At 37.0% G+C, this 22,920-nt stretch overlaps 1 protein-coding gene across 1 annotated transcript in view; it reads right to left on the bottom strand.

Annotated features, from left to right (window-relative positions):
* The window catches only part of LOC124370045 (aminopeptidase N), a 42,998-nt gene extending 22,207 nt beyond the window's left edge, over positions 1-20,791 (bottom strand). Inside the window, exons 1-4 of the mRNA XM_046828364.1 lie at positions 20,518-20,791; positions 14,320-14,436; positions 2,701-2,936; positions 850-1,011 (exon numbers count right to left, since the gene is read on the bottom strand). Of these exons, the coding sequence (XP_046684320.1) occupies positions 850-1,011; positions 2,701-2,936; positions 14,320-14,436; positions 20,518-20,778 (776 nt within the window). The 5' untranslated portion in view covers positions 20,779-20,791. The remainder of the gene's footprint in view (positions 1-849; positions 1,012-2,700; positions 2,937-14,319; positions 14,437-20,517) is intronic.
* Positions 20,792-22,920: the final 2,129 nt, after the last annotated feature.

The following is a 22,920-nucleotide window of genomic DNA, read 5'->3' as shown; positions in this document are numbered from 1 at the left end:
AATTAGAAGCATTCTATTATTTGGGTATTTATCAATAAGGAAAAATGTTAAAATACTTTTACTGTCTTAGATTTTTCGGAGAGTTTGTTCCTGAACAAATATTTTATCAATTATTTGTAATTTTGCAGAGTTCTCTCTCGTACACTACAAGACGCTGCTCATATATTGTGTAATGTGTTCATCTACTATACTGTTTCAATACTCTTCAAGTATACACTTTAAAAGAAAAATTCAAAGGCGTTTGGATGTGTATTAAATGTTATATCTTTAAGATGAGACATCTCCTGTAATTCTATGACCAAAAATAAATGTGGAAAGAATTTGAATTTCACCATTGTTCTCATGGGATAAAACTCAAAATCGTTTTCTTAAATAACATAAATACATTGAAAATAATACGAGGCATTTTGATGTGTATTAATTATATCTTTAAGATCAGATATCTCCTATAATTGTACAATCAAAAACAAGGGTGTGAATGTTAAAGGTTTTACATTATTTGTATGGGACAAAAATCAAGATAAAAATGAATATGGCTCTTTATTTAATTTGCACTCCCTCATTTGCAGGCTTTTCACCACAGGATTTTCTTTAATAATTGTCTTAGATGCAAAATTGTTCCTCGTTGTTTCGTATTCTTCATTAAGAGAAATTACAATAATTATTAAATGTAGTCTATTAAATTTGTTTTGTTTGTTACAATAATTTATATTTATCTGTTTGGAGAGTAGGCCTACACGTTTCTTTTGTGACGAGAAATTTACACTAAAAAACAAGAATTATTAAGGACATAAAAAGTAAACAGAATACGTAAGCAATGACTATGTATAGTTCTGAACTGTCACCTACACAGGCTGGGAAGGTCCCGGTTTGCGAGGCATGTTGCTGATGGCCATCATGCTTGTTGGTCTGCCTATGCTGATGGTGAAGCGTGCCTTGAGGGCTGGTTCGTCCATGCATGGAAACGCTCTCCGTGCATCTGTAGACTGGAACTGAGAAGCTGCTAGCCATCTGCTCCAACACAACATTCAAACCATTTCATTCAGTAGTAGGATTTCTCCATGGAACATTGTTAGAACAGAAGTTACGGTGCCTCAAAATAAACTGTCTCTCTAAACTTAAGAGTAATTTTCCTATCATATGCATACAGTGTAAAAGAGAACATATTATGTTTTCAGTTAGTTGAAATATTTAGTTTACTTTTACACTAGTAAGACAAGTGAATTTGAAATAATATTCGTGTGAGCAAAAAGATACACCAAATTTTACCTAATCTGTGGATGTATAATTGGTAAATATGAAGAATTTTTGAAAATTTTTATATTGTTGTAGGGTTGCATGCACATACCAATATTCAAACAAAAATCCAAACTTTTCTATAACACCTTTCTAACTATTCTGTTTTTTAAATTACTACCTACTTAAAAGTTATAAGAGAATTTGGGTCAAATGTCACTTGACTGTAGAATGTGGCTGAAAGATTGACCAGCTGTAGTTCTAATTTTAGCTTTAACTTATATTTTTAACTATTGCTGTCCTATGTTATCAAATTTTACTGATCTTTTAATGGTTTTATGATCGTCACAGTCTAGTGTTACTTCTTGTTGGCTTAGTTATAATTAGAACTGTTGTCATTTATTTATACTATTTATTATTCATAATCCAAATTAAGTATTCCTAAAATGAAGGAATGGACTCATGGAGGACTGACAATTTGACATGTCTTATACATATATTGACCTGATAAAATTAACGCCATTTATTCATAAGTACATTCCATGACTTAACCAGTAGTTTACCTTGAAATCAACGGAAGGTCTTCTTCTTGTAACTATGTCTAAACATAAATATATGCATAACGTAAACATAACCCCAAAAGATAGCATAGCCAGCTAAAGAAGAGTTAAAATGGCGGGAAACCCCCAGATGTTTTGTTACTGTCAAATAAGATAAGAATGGCCAATCCGGTCACTTTGTTTTCGGATTGTTTTAAGAGCAGTATAATAATTATATACATTTCGTCTCACTCAATCAAATTGTAACAGTTCACTTGGTTTTACGGTATGGTATTGTGTATTGTTTTATTTACTTCACAGAAGTAAGCGTCACAAATAGAAAAGATAAGGTAGTCTGTAAACTTTAAATCAAAATTTAATCTTCTGTAACGATATATAGTTTTATAATAAACTAATACTTTAAAATATATTGGTACTAAAATAATAAAATATAAGTCGAGCAAAAAACAATTCCAGGAAAATCACTACATTGATGTTGAAGATTAAGTTTTAGTTAACCACACTTTTCACTACCGTATCGTATAACACCAGAATTTAAAAATCTCAATACATAAACATATGGGGAAATTAATTAAGTAAGTGTTGTTGTTCTACAAAGTAGGCTGCATAAAAATACATTATGTTCTATGACTACTGCTGATCTTGAAAAGTATCTATGTGAAAGTAACACTAAAAAGTTTCACATTATTTCTCGACATTGCCTACGTTGGATTAGGTGGGGTCGCTGCCGACTGCTGAAGAAACCACAAAGGAACGGTAGCCTATTGAAATAATAATACCCGTGGAACACGGTGGAAAACTAACGCGACGTCACCTCGCTCAAAATATCTACTTCCACAACACGCAACGGACTATATCATTTCCTTAAATACATTACAGACAAAGCAAATACCGTAGAGTGTACCTTGTGACATTGTCGGCCTTGTAGGAACTTCGGTAGAAGCCTTGTAGTACGTTGTTGAGGTTTCCGATGTACTGAATGTAGACCTTGTACTGGCCCGGCTCGAGCCAACGGCCTGTGTGCAACACCAAAAACTGTCTCTCCAGGTCTACGCTGTGAGAAGCCACCTCGACCTCGTCCTCTCTGTCGTCTATCACCGTGATACCCCTGGTATACTTCATCAACCGGTGGGACAGCACCTGTATTACAAGCAGGCTTCAATAAACTTGGCGTGGAAGTACTGGAATGCAACCAAAAACTATTCAAGGCTCGAAATGAAATAACTAAAATTCAACACGACTCTTTCATGCCTTCAAATAGTGTATGCGCTGACATCTGGAACTATGTTAGTATAATAATTTGTAACATGTTGAAACAAAAGTATGGAGAAAATGCGTTTAAAACAGTTTATTGTATTTTAACCTAAATCCGGCGATATTATCCAAATTTCTTATAATGATATGTTATAATGAAATATCATACAACCCAGTGTTCTGTGAATGTAGTTACACTTGCTGGCTAGTTTTGTTTTCTGTTTAGTGTAAATTGTATCTGTTTAATATGAGTCCTTTAAAAATATCCATCTAATACGGAGCATTATATTCAGTAAACAATACACTGTATACAACTGTTGGCATGGTGAGTCATTGAGGATAAGATTACAATAAATCATTAGTGATAAATTCATACATGTGGGAGATGTGGGCGTCAAGCTTGAGCAACCCATGTTCGGATTTTTACACAGTAAAACAAACTATACTCATATTGTTTGTTGTTATTAATGAAATATTGAAGCATTCAATATTATTAGGTCTGAAAAAGTGATTCATCTATTGGAGAACTAGGCTAAGCAAAAAAGACAACGATGCATATATATATATATATATATATATATATATATATATATATATATATATATTTGTGCTTATTTTGTACATTACTAAGTTTTATGCATCAGGAGCAACCTGAAATATTTTTAATATAACCAAGTGATCTGTTACCCTATGTACATGACGATTAATCTATTAAATAAAACTCGAAATTTTATAAGTTATGTTAGTTCTTAGATTGTTTGTACGGCCCGCACAGGAAGATTAGGAGGAAGTCGATATGTTTATAGCACTGAATTCGATCGTATGAAACTGCGGACTATAGTGATACCGATACCATAGATGTGGATGGTATTACGAATAGGTAATTCGATGGTATATAAAAAAAGTATTTTGGGGGGGGGGGAGGCTGAGACACTGGATGGTTTAGGAAATATAAAATACCCTACAAGAACAGGAGCTCGGGAATGTTGAGCTTTAAGACCTCACAAATTTGTTCAAGCTTAAAAGAAACTCTTGGATGCAATTTTAATGTTTGTCTTTCAAAACTTCGGGAGGAGAATGGCTTGAGCCACTCTTATATACGTCCATGTGATTGATTGATCGCTGGTGGTCAAGATTCAACCAATCCCTATGCAGCTACGCCTCCTTCAACTAACTGGATGTAGCGGATATGTATTATAGGAAGTTTCGGTTTAAAATATCTTAACTGTAAACAGATGTCCACAGCAAGGTCGAAGTATTTCAAAAACATAATTGCTTAATTTTAACGTTTCGACGAACTGTGAACCGAAAACTGAGATACTGGACACATAACGTTTTTCTTTTTGCCCGTTACTACTTTTATCTAATATTTACAAAAAATGAAATACAATTATTTAGGTCAATTTCCATACTACATAAATGTATTAGTGCATTTATTTCTCCGCAATCAGTGTTATAATTAATTAATTGAAACTGCTCTTTCTTGTTGGTAGTTTAAATTTTCTTGACACGCACAATGTGGATACTACTTGCGATAAGGTACATCTCTACGGGTACATTTATCGTGTAAATTTTGCTGTATGAACTTGAATCATTAAACCCTTTAATAGCAACAGGTAACTACGACTAGGCAATGGTGTATGTCAAGAGTGGCAGATCGTTTGGTCGGTGAGATAGCAGTGAAGCATCCTCGGAAGGTAAGGGACCCAGTAATGACTCTGTAAGCTATCAGCACTTCAGCAAACCTGGCCGAATTGAACGCGTCTCGCACGTCCAGCGTAGCCGGCACGAACTCAGGTTCCCACACTGAGCCAACTCATGAGAACCGAGATATATTACAGTAGGAGGTAAAAAATTGAAGAAGAAGATCGAGATAATTTGAAGAGGAAGATGTAGAAAGATACGAAGAAAATAAGTTAAGGCTGGTTGATGGACCTGAGTAGAAAAGATATATGGTTTTAATTGTCAAGCGGACCCAGTGTTAAGCGACTGGAAATTGCAAGTGACTAATATAAACCGCAATACCTTTCCCAAAACATTACCGTAAGGAATAACTTAAATATTATTTTGGACTGGACCAAAGTCACTAATAAAATACTTTCATTGGCTAATTTCAGAATTACAAATTTTGTGGAGGACTGTGAAGTTTGACTGTTTGAACTATCTATCATATGCCCATTGGAGTGGAACAACGAGCTGTCATAACTTTAGAAATCCTGCCAGAACATAAATTGAAACATATATTACAGCAAAAACACACTGGCTGTAATATAATTTGATATAGTTTGCTCAATGGTTAACTATTATTTGTTATTCGGTTAGTTTAACGGATTATGTTTGCTCAATAACGGTTTAAATTTCCTCAATTTTATATATGACACCGTTAAGCTAATGGCCTGACCTCACTTCTCCCGAGTATTGATAACACAATAACATAACGTATCTCGAACCTCCATCGGCGAAAATTCTATTTATGCAACTATAAGGACCACTTCCAGCTTGAATTCCTCTTGAAATAGTGAGAATTGTGGCAGAAGGATAAAGAATGACCGACGATTCTCCTCCATTTGATAACAAGTCAGTTATATAAAGAAGAAAAGTCAGTGATGTCAGGCCGAGGCCCTTGTTCCCGCCTCCACTCCTCGGCCCAAGTCGGAGATTTATTCGCTAGGCTTCTTTCCATTTTAAATTATTTCCTTCTTAACCTTGCACATTTTTACAAAACCCAACACATCTCTCTACCTCCCTACAGCGCCCTTAGTAGTGAATATCATCGGTTGTTTTGTATTTCATTCCTCTCTATTTCTTTCATCCTGATTTATTTAGAACATTTCATTCCTTTAAACTAAGAGTATATAATCTATGGTATCGTTTGGATTCTTTACTACTATTTCGTACACTGAGAATTTCTTCCACCCAGTATTGTGGTGATAATTTGCAGTTTCCGCAGCACATCTTTTGTTTATCTATTTTTACAACCTCTGAGGTCATCTGTCCACCACAGTGAGAGAAACTGGGCCTCATTCGATTGCAATGTTTGATACGTGTCCGAATATCTGGAACTTGTAATATAGTACCAAGTCTATATAATACCTGACCCTACAGGTTTATCATAATAGGTGGAGCCTTCCGCTCCCTTTTGGCGCATTCCTAACCCCTACAAAGCATTATACTATGAGAAGAATCTTATCTTCAGCGTTTTCTCCTCTTGCTCTTAATATTTTTCAGTTTGTGCTTGATGCCAAATTCATTTTTCAAATCAATCTCACTTATTTCATTTCGTTCAATGTTTTTGTTAAACTTGTCTTCTTCTTTCTTTTTTTTTCGTTTTTTTTGAATGATTTATCAGTTCAGAATTTAAATTGTAATCCATTATAGAAGAAAGAACAATGGATGTAACACAGATCCTTGTGCTAGTTCACGGTTAATAGATTTCCAACAATACGGTTTGTTATATGAACTATAAATATGAGGTAGAGTCCTCCATTTTATGTTCATCAGGTATGACATCAAGCATTTTTTTTGCTTCACGCAGTCAAATGCTTTATAGAGTTCATACTGCACGGATGCATATATGACCTCTCCCGTCAAAAGGCATATATATGAATATCGGACTTCATGGCGGAAAATATTGTTTTGATTATCTGTGACTCAGGGATTAATATTTTACAAATAGGCCTACCTTGGACAAAATATTGGGTACAGTGATCAATGCTGTTTGTTTTGTAGCTTTTTGTGGAGATGTTTAAGACTGGGAAGTTCGAGCTTGCAAGAAAAATACTAATTTCAAAGCATAGATTTATGACGGAGAAAAGTGACTAATAAATCACATGTACAGAAACTGTCGGGACAGTAGCAGGAGTACCACCAGATGTTCTAGTTTTTAGCCATCAAACCAGCGATCAACGAATGCTCCACTTTATTACAGTACTCTTATGGATGAAAAAACATACGATTTATATGCCATTGGAAAACTTGAATATCTCCATAACGTGATGCCGTTATTTGCTTCCGCTGACTATGACCGACAGCCAGTGACGATCGCCCAAGCGGTGTAAATAACGCTACTTTTATCGGGAGCGTTCGGTCGTTTTTACGTAGCGTTTTGAGGTAAATATATCGTGTTCATTGATTTATATTTATTTGTTAGGTACTGAAGAGTACTTTTTGATAATAAGTTATGTGTTTTATCATATACTTTTATATATTAAACGTTTTTGTTTCCATGGTAACACATTATGAGTTTAATTTACTATTTCCAAGTTTTTCTACTATAAATCATATAAACAACTTTAAATTTCGAAAACTAAAGCACATTTAGAGCGTTTTGGTTATATTTGAGTTTATTATGTTTTACAACCGGTTTTTGTAACTTTGATACAATAATTGGCATATTTATGTAATGGATTCACATTATATACGATTGTCTTATATTGTGTATTGTGAAAATATTATAAAATATTAGTGGGTTAACACTGCTAACACAGTAAACAATGATTTTTATCATTTTATAAACAAGTCTGGAATTTCTTCAAAAAAATCCTGCCAGTAAAAGGAACAAACTCCGGTTCGAGGATTAAAGAACAAAATACTCTAAAGATTTACTTATTCCAACTTATTTAATTCATCGTATAGTTAATTAAAAAAAGAGAGACTACATCTCTTATCACTAACCTGTTTTTGTCACAAAGCAAAATTTGCTCCGGAACCTAAACCAGAATACATTTTTCTTATCGCTGTCGCTCTTCTGACTCACATCCCCACACTGAACATTTCGCCTGCAGCCACTGTGCAGCAAACCGAATAACACAGAGAAAACGCCGCGCCGCAGTGTTGACTAGAAACCTGGATCTATTTGATCCGGAACCTAAACCAGAATACTTTTCTTATCCTCGTCGCTCTTCTGACTCACATCCCCACACTGAACATTTCGCCTGCAGCCACTGTGCAGCAAACCGAATAACACAGAGAAAACGCGCCGCGCCGCAGTGTTGACTAGAAACCTGGATCTATTTGATCCGGAACCTAAACCAGAATACTTTTCTTATCCTCGTCGCTCTTCTGACTCACATCCCCACACTGAACATTTCGCCTGCAGCCACTATGCAGCAAACCGAATAACACAGAGAAAACGCCGCGCCGCAGTGTTGACTAGAAACCTGGATCTATTTGATCCGGAACCTAAACCAGAATACTTTTCTTATCGCCGTCGCTCTTCTGACTCACATCTCCACACTGAACATTTCGCCTGCAGCCACTGTGCAGCAAACCGAATAACACAGAGAAAACGCCGCGCCGCAGTGTTGACTAGAAACCTGGATCTATTTGCTCCGGAACCTAAACCAGAATACTTTTCTTATCCTCGTCGCTCTTCTGACTCACATCCCCACACTGAACATTTCGCCTGCAGCCACTGTACAGCAAACCGAATAACACAGAGAAAACGCCGCGCCGCAGTGTTGACTAGAAACCTGGATCTATTTGCTCCGGAACCTAAACCAGAATACATTTCTTATCGCTCGTCGCTCTTCTGACTCACATCCCCACACTGAACATTTCGCCTGCAGCCACTATGCAGCAAACCGAATAACACAGAGAAAACGCCGCGCCGCAGTGTTGACTAGAAACCTGGATCTATTTGCTCCGGAACCTAAACCAGAATACTTTTCTTATCCTCGTCGCTCTTCTGACTCACATCCCCACACTGAACATTTCGCCTGCAGCCACTGTGCAGCAAATCGAATAACACAGAGAAAACGCCGCGCCGCAGTGTTGACTAGAAACCTGGATCTATTTGCTCCGGAACCTAAACCAGAATACATTTCTTATCGCTGTCGCTCTTCTGACTCACATCCCCACACTGAACATTTCGCCTGCAGCCACTGTACAGCAAACCGAATAACACAGAGAAAACGCCGCGCCGCAGTGTTGACTAGAAACCTGGATCTATTTGCTCCGGAACCTAAACCAGAATACATTTCTTATCGCCGTCGCTCTTCTGACTCACATCCCCACACTGAACATTTCGCCTGCAGCCACTGTGCAGCAAACCGAATAACACAGAGAAAACGCCGCGCCGCAGTGTTGACTAGAAACCTGGATCTATTTGCTCCGGAACCTAAACCAGAATACATTTCTTATCGCCGTCGCTCTTCTGACTCACATCCCCACACTGAACATTTCGCCTGCAGCCACTGTGCAGCAAATCGAATAACACAGAGAAAACGCCGCGCCGCAGTGTTGACTAGAAACCTGGATCTATTTGCTCCGGAACCTAAACCAGAATACATTTCTTATCGCTCGTCGCTCTTCTGACTCACATCCCCACACTGAACATTTCGCCTGCAGCCACTATGCAGCAAACCGAATAACACAGAGAAAACGCCGCGCCGCAGTGTTGACTAGAAACCTGGATCTATTTGCTCCGGAACCTAAACCAGAATACATTTCTTATCGCCGTCGCTCTTCTGACTCACATCCCCACACTGAACATTTCGCCTGCAGCCACTGTGCAGCAAACCGAATAACACAGAGAAAACGCCGCGCCGCAGTGTTGACTAGAAACCTGGATCTATTTGCTCCGGAACCTAAACCAGAATACATTTCTTATCGCCGTCGCTCTTCTGACTCACATCCCCACACTGAACATTTCGCCTGCAGCCACTGTGCAGCAAACCGAATAACACAGAGAAAACGCCGCGCCGCAGTGTTGACTAGAAACCTGGATCTATTTGCTCCGGAACCTAAACCAGAATACATTTCTTATCGCCGTCGCTCTTCTGACTCACATCCCCACACTGAACATTTCGCCTGCAGCCACTGTACAGCAAACCGAATAACACAGAGAAAAACGCCGCGCCGCAGTGTTGACTAGAAACCTGGATCTATTTGCTCCGGAACCTAAACCAGAATACATTTCTTATCGCCGTCGCTCTTCTGACTCACATCCCCACACTGAACATTTCGCCTGCAGCCACTGTACAGCAAACCGAATAACACAGAGAAAACGCCGCGCCGCAGTGTTGACTAGAAACCTGGATCTATTTGCTCCGGAACCTAAACCAGAATACATTTCTTATCGCTGTCGCTCTTCTGACTCACATCCCCACACTGAACATTTCGCCTGCAGCCACTGTGCAGCAAACCGAATAACACAGAGAAAACGCCGCGCCGCAGTGTTGACTAGAAACCTGGATCTATTTGCTCCGGAACCTAAACCAGAATACATTTCTTATCGCTGTCGCTCTTCTGACTCACATCCCCACACTGAACATTTCGCCTGTAGCCACTGTGCAGCAAATCGCATAACACAGAGAAAACGCCGCGCCGCAGTGTTGACTAGAAACCTGGATCTATTTGCTCCGGAACCTAAACCAGAATACATTTCTTATCGCCGTCGCTCTTCTGACTCACATCCCCACACTGAACATTTCGCCTGCAGCCACTGTGCAGCAAACCGAATAACACAGAGAAAACGCCGCGCCGCAGTGTTGACTAGAAACCTGGATCTATTTGAGTTATGAAATAGTACATAGCATTCTTTAATGAATATAATGGCTGATTCTGTAATACAATGGGATTACGGTTGCATCTAAATTAAAGAATAATAAAGAATAACTGTACATCGCTTTAAATTTTAACAGAGTTAATATAATAATATTAATATAGCCTCCAAAACTGTTCAATAAAATTAATAAAAATAAACGACGAATACGAGTAAAAATGCACATAGTATAAGTTAATATTAAAAGTATTAAAGATGTTTTACTTTTGTTGATTTAAAAATAATAACACCGAACTGCAAGTTTAGCTTATTTAGCGCATGTTTTACAACCAGAAACGTTAAATCAGATAGTGACGTTTTCAAACACCTTAACGTCTTTGGTAATTTTTAACAGATTAACGTATTTTACCGAATTCCACGCCATTGCGTCACAGGTAATTTTAATATGGTATCAGACATCCCGCTTTACAGTGCTTTTACCTAACCCATTCGGTTTCTGAGGGTGGTCAATTGTCATCGAGTCTTTTTTAAGCCAGGTGATGGACAAGAAGACGGAATCCAAAAGAATTAAAATGATTTTTCTACGTATGTAAAAGTACGAGTATCTTGGTTCAGCATTCAGAGCAAGCAAGTGGACTAGATATTGGTTTTAGATTTTTGTATTAGACGTAAAGTGTCGGAACATTATATAGATAAACGGGGGTTGACGAACTCCTGAAGGAGCTAAATGAATGCAATGCGTCAGAGGATTGAGTCATGGGCGAGCGGATGTGTGTTATCGGTGCTTTTTTCTTATCTTTTCTGTACAGTATTGTGAATAAACACGCGTGTAATACTGCGTCACGTGATACGTGGAGCACATTTGTATGTCAAATAACATTATATTCGTTCTGTAGCAAAACGGCGGAAATGTGCTTAGTAGGCCTATATGTACAACATTACTTCGTGAATCAATGAAAATGTGTGTTCAAAGATATGTATAAATTTGTTTCGCGTTTGTACAAGGAAAAAAGAGTAAATTGATAGTATAGGGTTGAATCTTGAAAGTAGAAGGTTGAATCTTAAACGTGTGCAGTTGAATCTTGAAAGTAGAAGGTTGAATCTTAAACGTGTGCGGTTGAATCTTGAAAGTATAAGGTTCCATCAAAGTACACAATATCTAAGTATTGTAATAGATAGTGAGTTGAACTGGAAGCAACTATCGAGTAGAAGGATATTTTAGTTTTTCCAGATACTAGACTAAACCGATAATCTGTACACTGAATCTTGCCTTAATATCAACATAATATTAGAATACGGGTTCATGTGAAGCAGTGGAGCTTTAAGAACGTCTTTAAATTCTATTTTCATTGTAGAGAAGCACTTCGTAAGGCCATTGTTATGGAAATGAGCTTTTGATGAATGCTATCCATCTTTTATAATATTAAAGCATTTGCTAGAACGGTCTTTTAGTGTATAATGTTCTGAGAATGTTTTATATCAGAGGTATTTTAAGAAAATGTTGAAAAACAAAACCTTAGAATTCATTTCAAATCAACAGATACTGTACCAGAACATTAAAGTGAACAAATAAGTCTTTAAGAACTTTTTAAGTTTCTATTAAGTTGTTTCGGTTTTGACATTTTGGTAAGGGCCAAATCAATCATGTTGAAAAAAATAAATGTTGCTCCTAAAAATATGAATTAGCGCAAACAGTTAGCTTAAATGTGGTTTTTATTTTAAAATAACCTTACCGGAGTTGATCGCAAATTGTTGGCAGACTCTGCTCAAAACTGTTATAAAAGTGAAGGACACCCCTGCTTGCCCTCGCTCCAAGGGTTCTGTACTTCCGTCTCTAACATGCAGATGGAGTAACAGAGTCGGATACCAGACAGTCAATGGCGTTAAATCGATAAACTGACACTTACTGAATGTTTGGTAATTTGTCAATGCAAAGTGTATGAAAGAAATAATTGAATTATTGTTATTACTAAAGTTAGAACTATTTTCTCGTCAAAAAGTAATTAAGTAAACGAAGCAACGAAAAAATAGTAAAACAGTCCAATGAACTTCGTACTTTACTTTTTCGCCTGTATGTTTTTTATACATTATTCACAACTAAATGATCTATTACATCTTTTTAATTTGATATTACTAAAACTTAACTAAATCTAATAAGCTAACAAAATTACAATTTGTTTTAAAATGGCGGCTAATTTAAAACTTATTTAACAGGCGATATACTATTTCACAGGCGAAGTACAGAAACAAATCAACATATAGTAAGTATTTATTATTAAGTAAGTATTGCCCATAATACAAAATATTTCATCATTCTAAATATAACTAGGAATATGTATTTTCAATATTGTAAATTATTAGGATATAGTAACGCATGCATTAATAACAAAAAATCCTATGTGCATTTCTCAAAATATCGTTGCACAGGCGGCTTTTTTTTGATCCTGAAACCGAGTACGAAATGTTTTACGTTTTTATGCCAACCCTCAATCACTTGGTAACCAAACCGATTTGAATCGAAAGGAGTGCCAGAGGAAAATTTGTTATGGTTCGATAATTTATTGCACAATTAAACAATGTAAATACATTTTTACATTAGATTAATTAGTTATCCATTATTTGATACATGCTGACCTTATTGTGAAGAAATTTGAGATTGGACATATATGGTCTGACTAAACTTGCAGTAAGCCCGATTTCAACAGTTAAAGTGACATTGGATGTGTGAAGAAATTTGGGATTGGACATATAAGGTCTGACTAAACTTGCAGTAAGCCCGATTTCAACAGTTAAAGTGACATTGGATGTGTGAAGAAATTGAGATTGGACATATATGGCCTGACTAAACTTGCAGTAATCCCGATTTCAACAGTTAAAGTGACATTGGATGTGTGAAGAAATTTGAGATTGGACATATATGGTCTGACTAAACTTGCAGTAAGCCCGATTTCAACAGTTAAAGTGACATTGGATGTGTGAAGAAATGTGAGATTGGACATATATGGTCTGACTAAACTTGCAGTAAGCCCGATTTCAACAGTTAAAGTGACATTGGATGTGTGAAGAAATGTGAGATTGGACATATATGGCCTGACTATAAACTTGCAGTAGGCCAGATTTCAACAGTTAAAGTGACATTGGATGTGTGAAGAAATTTGAGATTGGACATATATGGTCTGACTAAACTTGCAATAGGCCCGATTTCAACAGTTAAAGTGACATTGGATGTGTTAATAGATTGTATACTAACTATTCATTCTGTAATTTCCTTGAAAAATTTGTACTTTTAAAATATTTTAAATGTTCACCATTTTGTTATTCAATTTGAAAATTCGACCAAAGTTAATTGATAGATCCTGTTAACATAAGAAATAGTTTACTAAAGTTCGCTTATAATGGGTTAATTATCTTTATAATATGAGTTTTTAAATAAAAACCAGACAGATAGTAAACGGAATAAGATCGAGCATTAGATCTACATGTGAGTTTTTCTTTGTTTGAAGTTTATTTTTGACGATGGAAGGATTGTGAAGGAAACAGGATTTTTCCGGACATTTGCCATCGTTCAATGAAACAAAAAAATCCTGTTTCCTTCACAGAAAGTTACTGTTTTTTTGTTTCACTGCACGATGGAAAAGGTCCAGAAAAATCCTGTTTCCTTCATTTGACTTTTTGCTTCAATTCACCCAGGAATAATATCCTAAAGTTTGTGTAGAGAGTTTTGTCACACCCTGTAAATAACTAAACGAGAAACAGTAAACTCACCTTGAGGTCGTTGATGTGCAGTGTGATGTTCTCTGTGGGCTGCGTCACGTTCAGAAGGATGACAACGTTGCCATTGAAAGTGAAGTTCTTCTCCCATATAAACGGGATCAGCTCTATCTGAAATAATTTATTATTCAATATAACAACAAGGAATCGAGCTTCAGTGCCTTTGAAGATGACAGCTAAATCTATTATTTTGTTAAGTCGTTATTTAGTTATTATCAGTTTTAACTGTAATAACTTTTATTAATAGTCTCTGATATTTAAATTATATATCTTACTAATAAATATTTATGTATTTTTCATATATTTTTTTTGCATTCAGAAATAATTATAACTATTCATAGACTCAAATTTTACTGAATTGAAAAATAATGTAATTATTATCATATACAGGGCGAATAAAATAAATGTCAGGACCCCCCTCTATTTTTTCTAAAGTTTATATAAGGAGATATCCTTTGGGTAATGGTGCAATGAAGGAAGTTTCATTTGATGATTTGGAATACTTTTGTGTCGCACCAAAATTCGGGATTTTGGAGGTAACTCAAAAATTCAAACGTTAACCTGTCTCAAGTTACCCCTCATTTTGATGAGCTTGAACAAACTTAAATAATGGTGTAAACCAGAGATCGCTATCTCTTCCCCATCGAAAATATTAGGTCGTCAAAATTTTAACGAATTCTTTACACTATCATTTACAAAACACCGGTAGAAAACTTTGAAGACTTAAGAAACAGGATTGTTGAGGCCTGCAACCAAATAACACTCACACTTTTCAAAACGTGAGAGAGGAGCTCACCCTACGCTTGTACCACTGCCAGATAGTAGGAGGACTTCAGTTTGAACAATTGGTTTGACTTGGCAACTTGGTGAGTTATTTAAAGTATTGTTCTGGTAACACTAGCTATTACTTTGGATGGGAAAGAGATACCGATCTCCGGTTTTCACCACTGTTTACGTTTCTCTATGTTATTCAAAATGAGGGGTCACTTGAGAGGGGTTTACATTTGTACTCAAAATCCCGTATTTTTGGGAAACAACAAATTTTAAAAATCATCAAATGAAACATCCTTTCCACATTGCACTAATATCCAAAGGATATGTCCTTATATAAACTTTACTAAAAGGTAGAGGGGGGTGTCCTGAAATTTTATTCACCTTGTATATTCGAACGTTTGCCGCAGACGAGATTAAATGTAAAAGTGACAAAAAGTTCAAAGCTTAATTGAAACACCTTTTGGAGTCAAGGGTGTTTTACTCGGTTGATGAGTTTATGATGAGCCGCTGAGATGAAATTCAAAATTAATTGGATCATTCCTTTAGTTCTGGTGAGTAATGTGATAAGAATGAATGACAGAAGGAATGAAATGGGGATGACTGATAGATATTTTGAATACATGTAACAGTGGTAAAAAATCTGTCTGTAGAGGGTTTGTATGCAATTGTCTTAACATTTTTAGCTCAATAAAGAGTTATTATTACCATACAGCAAAATAAAAAAAACAAAAATAGGTAATATTAAAAAAGAGTTAAAAGTATAAAACGTATAAAAATACAAAAGTCAATAATGAAGTAGCTGCTCGATAAATACAGGTAAATAGACAACTGTTGATTACGCCATTTGACTCTCCACATATTTTATAAGGAGAGGTATTTGGATACAAAGCACATTGGCTAACTATTAATAATCAAATTAAAGTATACTTTTGACAGGATGAAAATAGTTTTGTGAATGAAATTTCACACACCTATCCATTTCACTAAACGAATGCCGTATGTGTTGCTCTAGATGCTCTCCAGGAAAACGACTTTATATTTTAAGCGTAACTTCAAAATAAAAACATATTCGTTATTGAAATATTTACAATTTAATACTCTACAGATAGATTCATCAGGAACTGTTTGTGTTTAGACAACCAGAGTTTAATGAGATCCTGTGAGAGTAACGTATTTTTATGACTTTCTTACAATAAGGTCCACACTTAGTTGCCTCCAGAACGTTATTAGAGAGTGAGCTCATACTTCTCTCTGAAATGCAAGTACGACTGGTGATACCTAACATCTGTTTTATAATGTTGCACTCTCAGTGGTGGCAAGGTAATATTCTCCTCTTGCTCTCATAATGGAACCCTAATGACCACCTGTAATAACTACTATCACTTGTGTCCGGGATCCTATTCAAAACCATAACTTTGAAATTCAGCTTACTTTTGCAAACTGCAGCAATAACAAAATGTGCATACTACATGAAAATTACGTCAGACTACAATTGTCATTTCTCGGTTGTCATGTTCTTTTCAAATACAAAACTGCGCTAAATCGATGCCAAATAAGTTGATCACAAAGAACGTTGAGGCATTCTAATTATTTAAACGATATGCATCGACTTCGCTATTATATTGGCCCAATATGCGGTACTGCAATTCAAAGCTTTGGTATCTCTACCTAATACTGAGGCAGCGCGGCGGTTTGATCTCCATGGCTGATGGCGAGGTCACCATTTCGGCCGTTATTGCTTCAAAATCTGCTGAACATTAGAGGGGACAAATACTGATCCACCACTATTGCATATCCTGCAAAACCATAACTTTGAAATTCAGCTTACTTTTGCAAACTGCAGCAATAACAAAATGTGCATACTACATGAAAATTCCGTCAGACTACAATTGTCATTTCTCGGTTGTCACGTTCTTTTCAAATACAAAAACTGCGCTAAATCGATACCAAATAAGTTGATCACAAAGAACGTTGAGGCATTCTAATTATTTAACGATATGCATCGACTTCGCTATTATATTGGCCCAATATGCGGTACTGCAATTCAAAGCTTTGGTATCTCTACCTAATACTGAGGCAGCGCGGCGGTTTGATCTCCATGGCTGATGGCGAGGTCACCATTTCGGCCGTTATTGCTTCAAAATCTGCTGAACATTAGAGGGGACAAATACTGATCCACCACTATTGCATATCCTGCAAAACCATAACTTTGAAATTCAGCTTACTTTTGCAAACTGCAGCAATAACAAAATGTGCATACTACATGAAAATTCCGTCAGACTACAATTGTCATTTCTCGGTTGTCACGTTCTTTTCAAATACAAAACTGCGCTAAATCGATACCAAATAAGTTGATCACAAAGAACGTTGAGGCATTCTAATTATTTAACGATATGCATCGACTTCGCTATTATATTGGCCCAATATGCGGTACTGCAATTCAAAGCTTTGGTATCTCTACCTAATACTGAGGCAGCGCGGCGGTTTGATCTCCATGGCTGATGGCGAGGTCACCATTTCGGCCGTTATTGCTTCAAAATCTGCTGAACATTAGAGGGGACAAATACTGATCCACCACTATTGCATATCCTGCAAAACCATAACTTTGAAATTCAGCTTACTTTTGCAAACTGCAGCAATAACAAAATGTGCATACTACATGAAAATTCCGTCAGACTACAATTGTCATTTCTCGGTTGTCACGTTCTTTTCAAATACAAAACTGCGCTAAATCGATACCAAATAAGTTGATCACAAAGAACGTTGAGGCATTCTAATTATTTAACGATATGCATCGACTTCGCTATTATATTGGCCCAATATGCGGTACTGCAATTCAAAGCTTTGGTATCTCTACCTAATACTGAGGCAGCGCGGCGGTTTGATCTCCATGGCTGATGGCGAGGTCATCATTTTGGCCGTTATTGCTTCAAAATCTGCTGAACATTAGAGGGGACAAATACTGATCCACCACTATTGCATATCGAGTTGATGAAATGTCACTATCTTCTGACTGGGTAAACGCAATTCTTAGTTGTAATGAAACAATACTTGAAATGAGAAATAAAGAACTAAAAGAAATACTCTTGTACTAGATAAACTGAGAATTATATTTAGCGCACTTACTACAAAAACCCTTCAGATAATCTAAACAGATTCCGTTTTTTGGAACACTCACGCCTTGGTAGACAACCTCAGCTTTGTCCTTCTGCATCAATAGTACTATAAATATAACTATAGTACTAATTAGGCCTATAATACCAACAATAAGGCTCTGGTCATCACTTGCGATACAGTAAAAGTTATAATATTCAAATATTTCCTTCCTACCGGACCATCATGAGTTCTTCAACAGAGTAAAACGCCTTTGACACCAGGAGGTGTTTTAATCGAGTTTTTATTTTATTATTTAGATGTTTAATACTCTCAGTTATTGATTAGTCTCCTGCTATTTTGAGACGGCAAGTGTTGAAACGCTGTGTTCTTTTCTGAAGTTGTCCCTGCCTCTCATCTTATATTGGTGGACGTCCCTGCCTTGGACCAGTTCGCATTTGAAACGGCAGTACAGGGCGACCTCGAGGATATAGAGACAGGTTAAAGTTAACATTTGAAGCCCCCTGAAGGCATATATTTTACGGCTCTCTAGAATTTAATTTTAAAACGATTCTGACAGCTTTCTTTTGTGATCTACATACTCTTTAAAATTTTCTATTTATAACAGCTGCTCCATTATGTCGATCCTTAAAATAAATATGGATATATCAAACCATAATAGGCCGTTTTAATACATCCATGGAACAAAATGTGCTGAGGAAATAAATGCAAGAAGCAACCTTTGAGCATACGCATTCGATATGATAGACCCATGTCAATCCTCGATCAAGGTACAGACCAAGGAACTTGGTGGATTCAGCTTCTTCCAAGAGAACATCATCAAACATCATTGTGGATATGTACTCTTGCTCCAGTTGTCTAAGGTAGAACTTCATCATGTTTGATTTTGATCTGTTTGTTTTAAAATGTATTCTTGAAAAATGTTCAATGCATGCTTCCAGCTCAATGCATAACCACTTCAAGATCGTATTTTGTTATTTTTTAACCTAATACAGAGAGTCGTGTCGTGAGCATATTGAATCATCTTTCCATTGTGGATTGAAGGATTCAACCTGTTGACATATGTGAGGAAAAGGACTGGCCCCGATATTGATCCCTGAGGGACACCATGGGGTATTTTCACTGTGCCTGACAGTGCATTCGTAATCTGCACGCATTGCTGTTATAAGATGAGAGCCACTCATGCGGTAAACACCCAATACCACATGTCCACAACTGCACACAGTCAAAAGCTTTGGAAAGGTTGAGAAATATCCTTGGCACATGTTCTCTCTTTTCCAGGCCATTGTGAACAACATTGTGAATAAGATCTGATATAGCATCGATAATCTATTTGTGTTTCCTGAACCCAAACTGTTCAGGACATAGAATTTCGAAACGACGCAGATATTTTTCAAACTGTGCGATGTAAGCTATTTTAAACAAATTACTAAAAACAGGCAGAATAGAAATTGAACGATAGTTGCTTGAGATGCAAGGATAGTTTTTTTTATTGGTGTCATTTTGATTGTATTTAATGCAGACGGGAAGACGCCTTGTGGAAATGAAAGATTTATCTATATTGTGAGTGGTGTCGAAATATGCTTGGAGCACTTTTTGATTAATCACACAGATATGCGAATGTCAAAGGACATTTTTGGTTTGACACGGGCCACTTTAATCTCAATCACAGGGAGGACCATTGATGAGAACGGCCATGTCAATGGCTCCTCGCGAGGACTGTCTATGTTATATAATTAGGTTGGTTCAGCTACAGATGAAAAAAATATTACATTCACGAGCCCCTCTAAAAGCGTCATCACAATCAACTCATATTGAATTTCAAGTTTCGGAAAAGGATATTAAGAAACAATTTGTTGTTTTGTGTTATTTGTTATGATGTTCCGCGCGCTTTTAGAAAAATGATGTGATTGTTTCAATTGACTTTCGATGTCTCGTCGTGCTTTGGAAATTTGTATTTGTTTACATATCCTAATCCACCAGATATTGGAAATGTATGCACAGTCAGCCAGCACATTGCAGTGATCTCAAAGGCTGTCCACTAAAAGAGTTCATTTCTTTTTTCACTAGTCAGGCCTTGTTAGTTGCTAGTCCATTGGTAATATCAGAAACCCAGAAGAAGCTGCAAGGAGCCTTCGGAGCAGCCATCAATAAACGCAATTCACTTCTTACAACAACAACCTTTCATGGGTCCTTTGATCTGATGCTGCACATCGACTGACACGCCACCGTTATAAAATACAATTGACTAATTATGAGAGCTACTGCTAGTAAAGTTTCATTAGGCACTGTGAGTAGACTAACCTTGTATGAGACAGGAACAACGGACGTAGGCAGTCTAACGTAAAGCCTGCTATGTGAAGGAGCACCTTGAAGAGAGAGCCGCTCGTTATTGGGGTCGAAGCGGTGGCAAGGAGCGAGGGAGTACGCGATGAGGGAGGCAGCCACAAGCGACAGCACGACAGCGGACAGCAGCAAAGCAGCGGTCAGGCGGGACAGCACGAAGCCTTGAGGCTTGATGGTGGTAGCCTCCATGACACCTAGCACCTCGGGAGTCTGGGTCATCTACCACCACATCTGTAACAGAGCGTCAACTCTCATAGATATTGATGTGTGACAACACGACAGCGGACAGCAGCAAAGCAGCGGTCAGACGGGACAGCACGAAGCCTTGAGGCTTGATGGTGGTAGCCTCCATGACACCTAGCACCTCGGGAGTCTGGGTCATCTACCACCACATCTGTAACAGAGCGTCAACTCTCATAGATATTGATGTGTGACAACACGACAGCGGACAGCAGCAAAGCAGCGGTCAGGCGGGACAGCACGAAGCCTTGAGGCTTGATGGTGGTAGCCTCCATGACACCTAGCACCTCGGGAGTCTGGGTCATCTACCACCACATCTGTAACAGAACGTCAACTCTCATAGATATTAATGTGCCAAGACCATTGGTGCCAAGTAGCATTTACTTCTTGGCTTCTATAAACTATGGACAAGAATGAACGACGTGAGTTCTGTAACAAAGAGCAAGGCCGAATCTTGTGATTTATCTGCTTTTACTATATTTGTGGTGACTAATCACTACTTATATCAGAGGATCTGATCCACAGTTGGAACCAGACTTAGCAGGTGCTGATAAGGTAGCAGTCCTAATTGTGGATCACCCGACCGGTTCTTCGGACTGATAAGGAGATCTGGGGAAGGGACCAGAACGGGAGTCGCGTGTGAGTGATGGACCCTATCATTTCGGAGGCCAAGGACACCGCAAGTCATCTTAATTATTTGCATATTAGATACAGGCAATATTATGAAATAATTTAATTAGTAGAGAGGGGGTAGGTGCCGGAAAATTTTGAGGGATGAATTGGCTTTATAAATTAAAATATGTAGGGAGGGTTTTAACATGATTGGGGATCGGCGTGGTGTTGGTATTTGTGTGTAATGTTATTTCGTCCGTTTTAATTTAATTAAGGATTTACAATCTTTTAGTTCCTTTATTTTATATAACATAATTTAATTTATCAAAGCTGGCAGGAGAATATGTGTAATTAAGAATTATGGTCGCCCCACGGCCTTATCGTGCACGGCTAACGTGTCTAACCCTGCACGATGTCTATATCACTCGCTTCTACATTATACGCCCACAATAGTAAAGTAATAAATAGACCACCACATAATTATGAGTACTCTCTCCTCCTTTTGTACAATTGTGTTATTTGTTTTAGATAGACTTTTTTGTCTGATATTGAAATAGCATAATAATCATTTGTCAGGCCTCTATAGTGAAAGGCATTGAACTATGACGAAAAATTGTGTAAATTAAGACTCGGCTAAGATGAAGTATATCTCCCACAAACAGATTTATCATCGTTGATTGGTCTAGAAATGTTTGTCAGTTTATGTCAAATCTTGCTTTTCACTATCTTTATTGTTTCCCAGTAACAAAAATTACTTTCTCTTCCTCATTACTGCCTGTTAGAGACATTTCTACCGTTCTACATGGCCTATGGGTCTGCAAGTCTTTTAATTTCAACAGAACCGTTAAAATATTCATTACTCTATCTTAAGTAACGCTCAAACGCATCATTTATACGTTGCAGAACTTTTACAGCTTTGGAAGAAGAAGAATTTGTCTACATTTTTAAGCAAATACGGTAATAGCATAAACAATTACAGTTCGATTGAGTGTTTGTAATGTACTGATAAACAGAATAAACGAGACATTAAGTTGCATTCTTAGCGTATACAAGGACAAGATATCGTTCAGAAAATAGGAAATCAATCTAAGGAAAACGGCGCTTATCGTTACTTGACTCGGTTATTTTGTGATAACCACTATGTTTACTAATATTTTATATTAAATGTTCTAGCAAGATACCACCCAAATGCAAAACACATTAAGAAAGCCATCTAATTCTTCCTAACAATTTTTGTGTTTAAATCTTCCATCTTTTTTACTCGCCTCACAAGTTATACATTATATTACTTATTAATACATGTATGTATTAAATTAATAATACATTATCTTCAGAATGAAGCAATGGTTTAATTTGGTTTTATTTCTCCACGTTTATCAAACAAAATTATTCCAAAGGAAAGTTGAACAGAATCCAAATTTGTAAGAGAAGAGACTAGTTTTTTAAGAGATTTGCGTAGCAACATTTCTGTAGTAGAATCAGTAGGCATATTACAATTATTAATATTTG

The sequence above is a fragment of the Homalodisca vitripennis genome, chromosome X (assembly GCF_021130785.1).
Source record: "Homalodisca vitripennis isolate AUS2020 chromosome X, UT_GWSS_2.1, whole genome shotgun sequence".
Taxonomy (NCBI): Eukaryota; Metazoa; Arthropoda; class Insecta; order Hemiptera; family Cicadellidae; genus Homalodisca; species Homalodisca vitripennis.
This window is presented reverse-complemented; position numbering and strand designations above follow the sequence as displayed.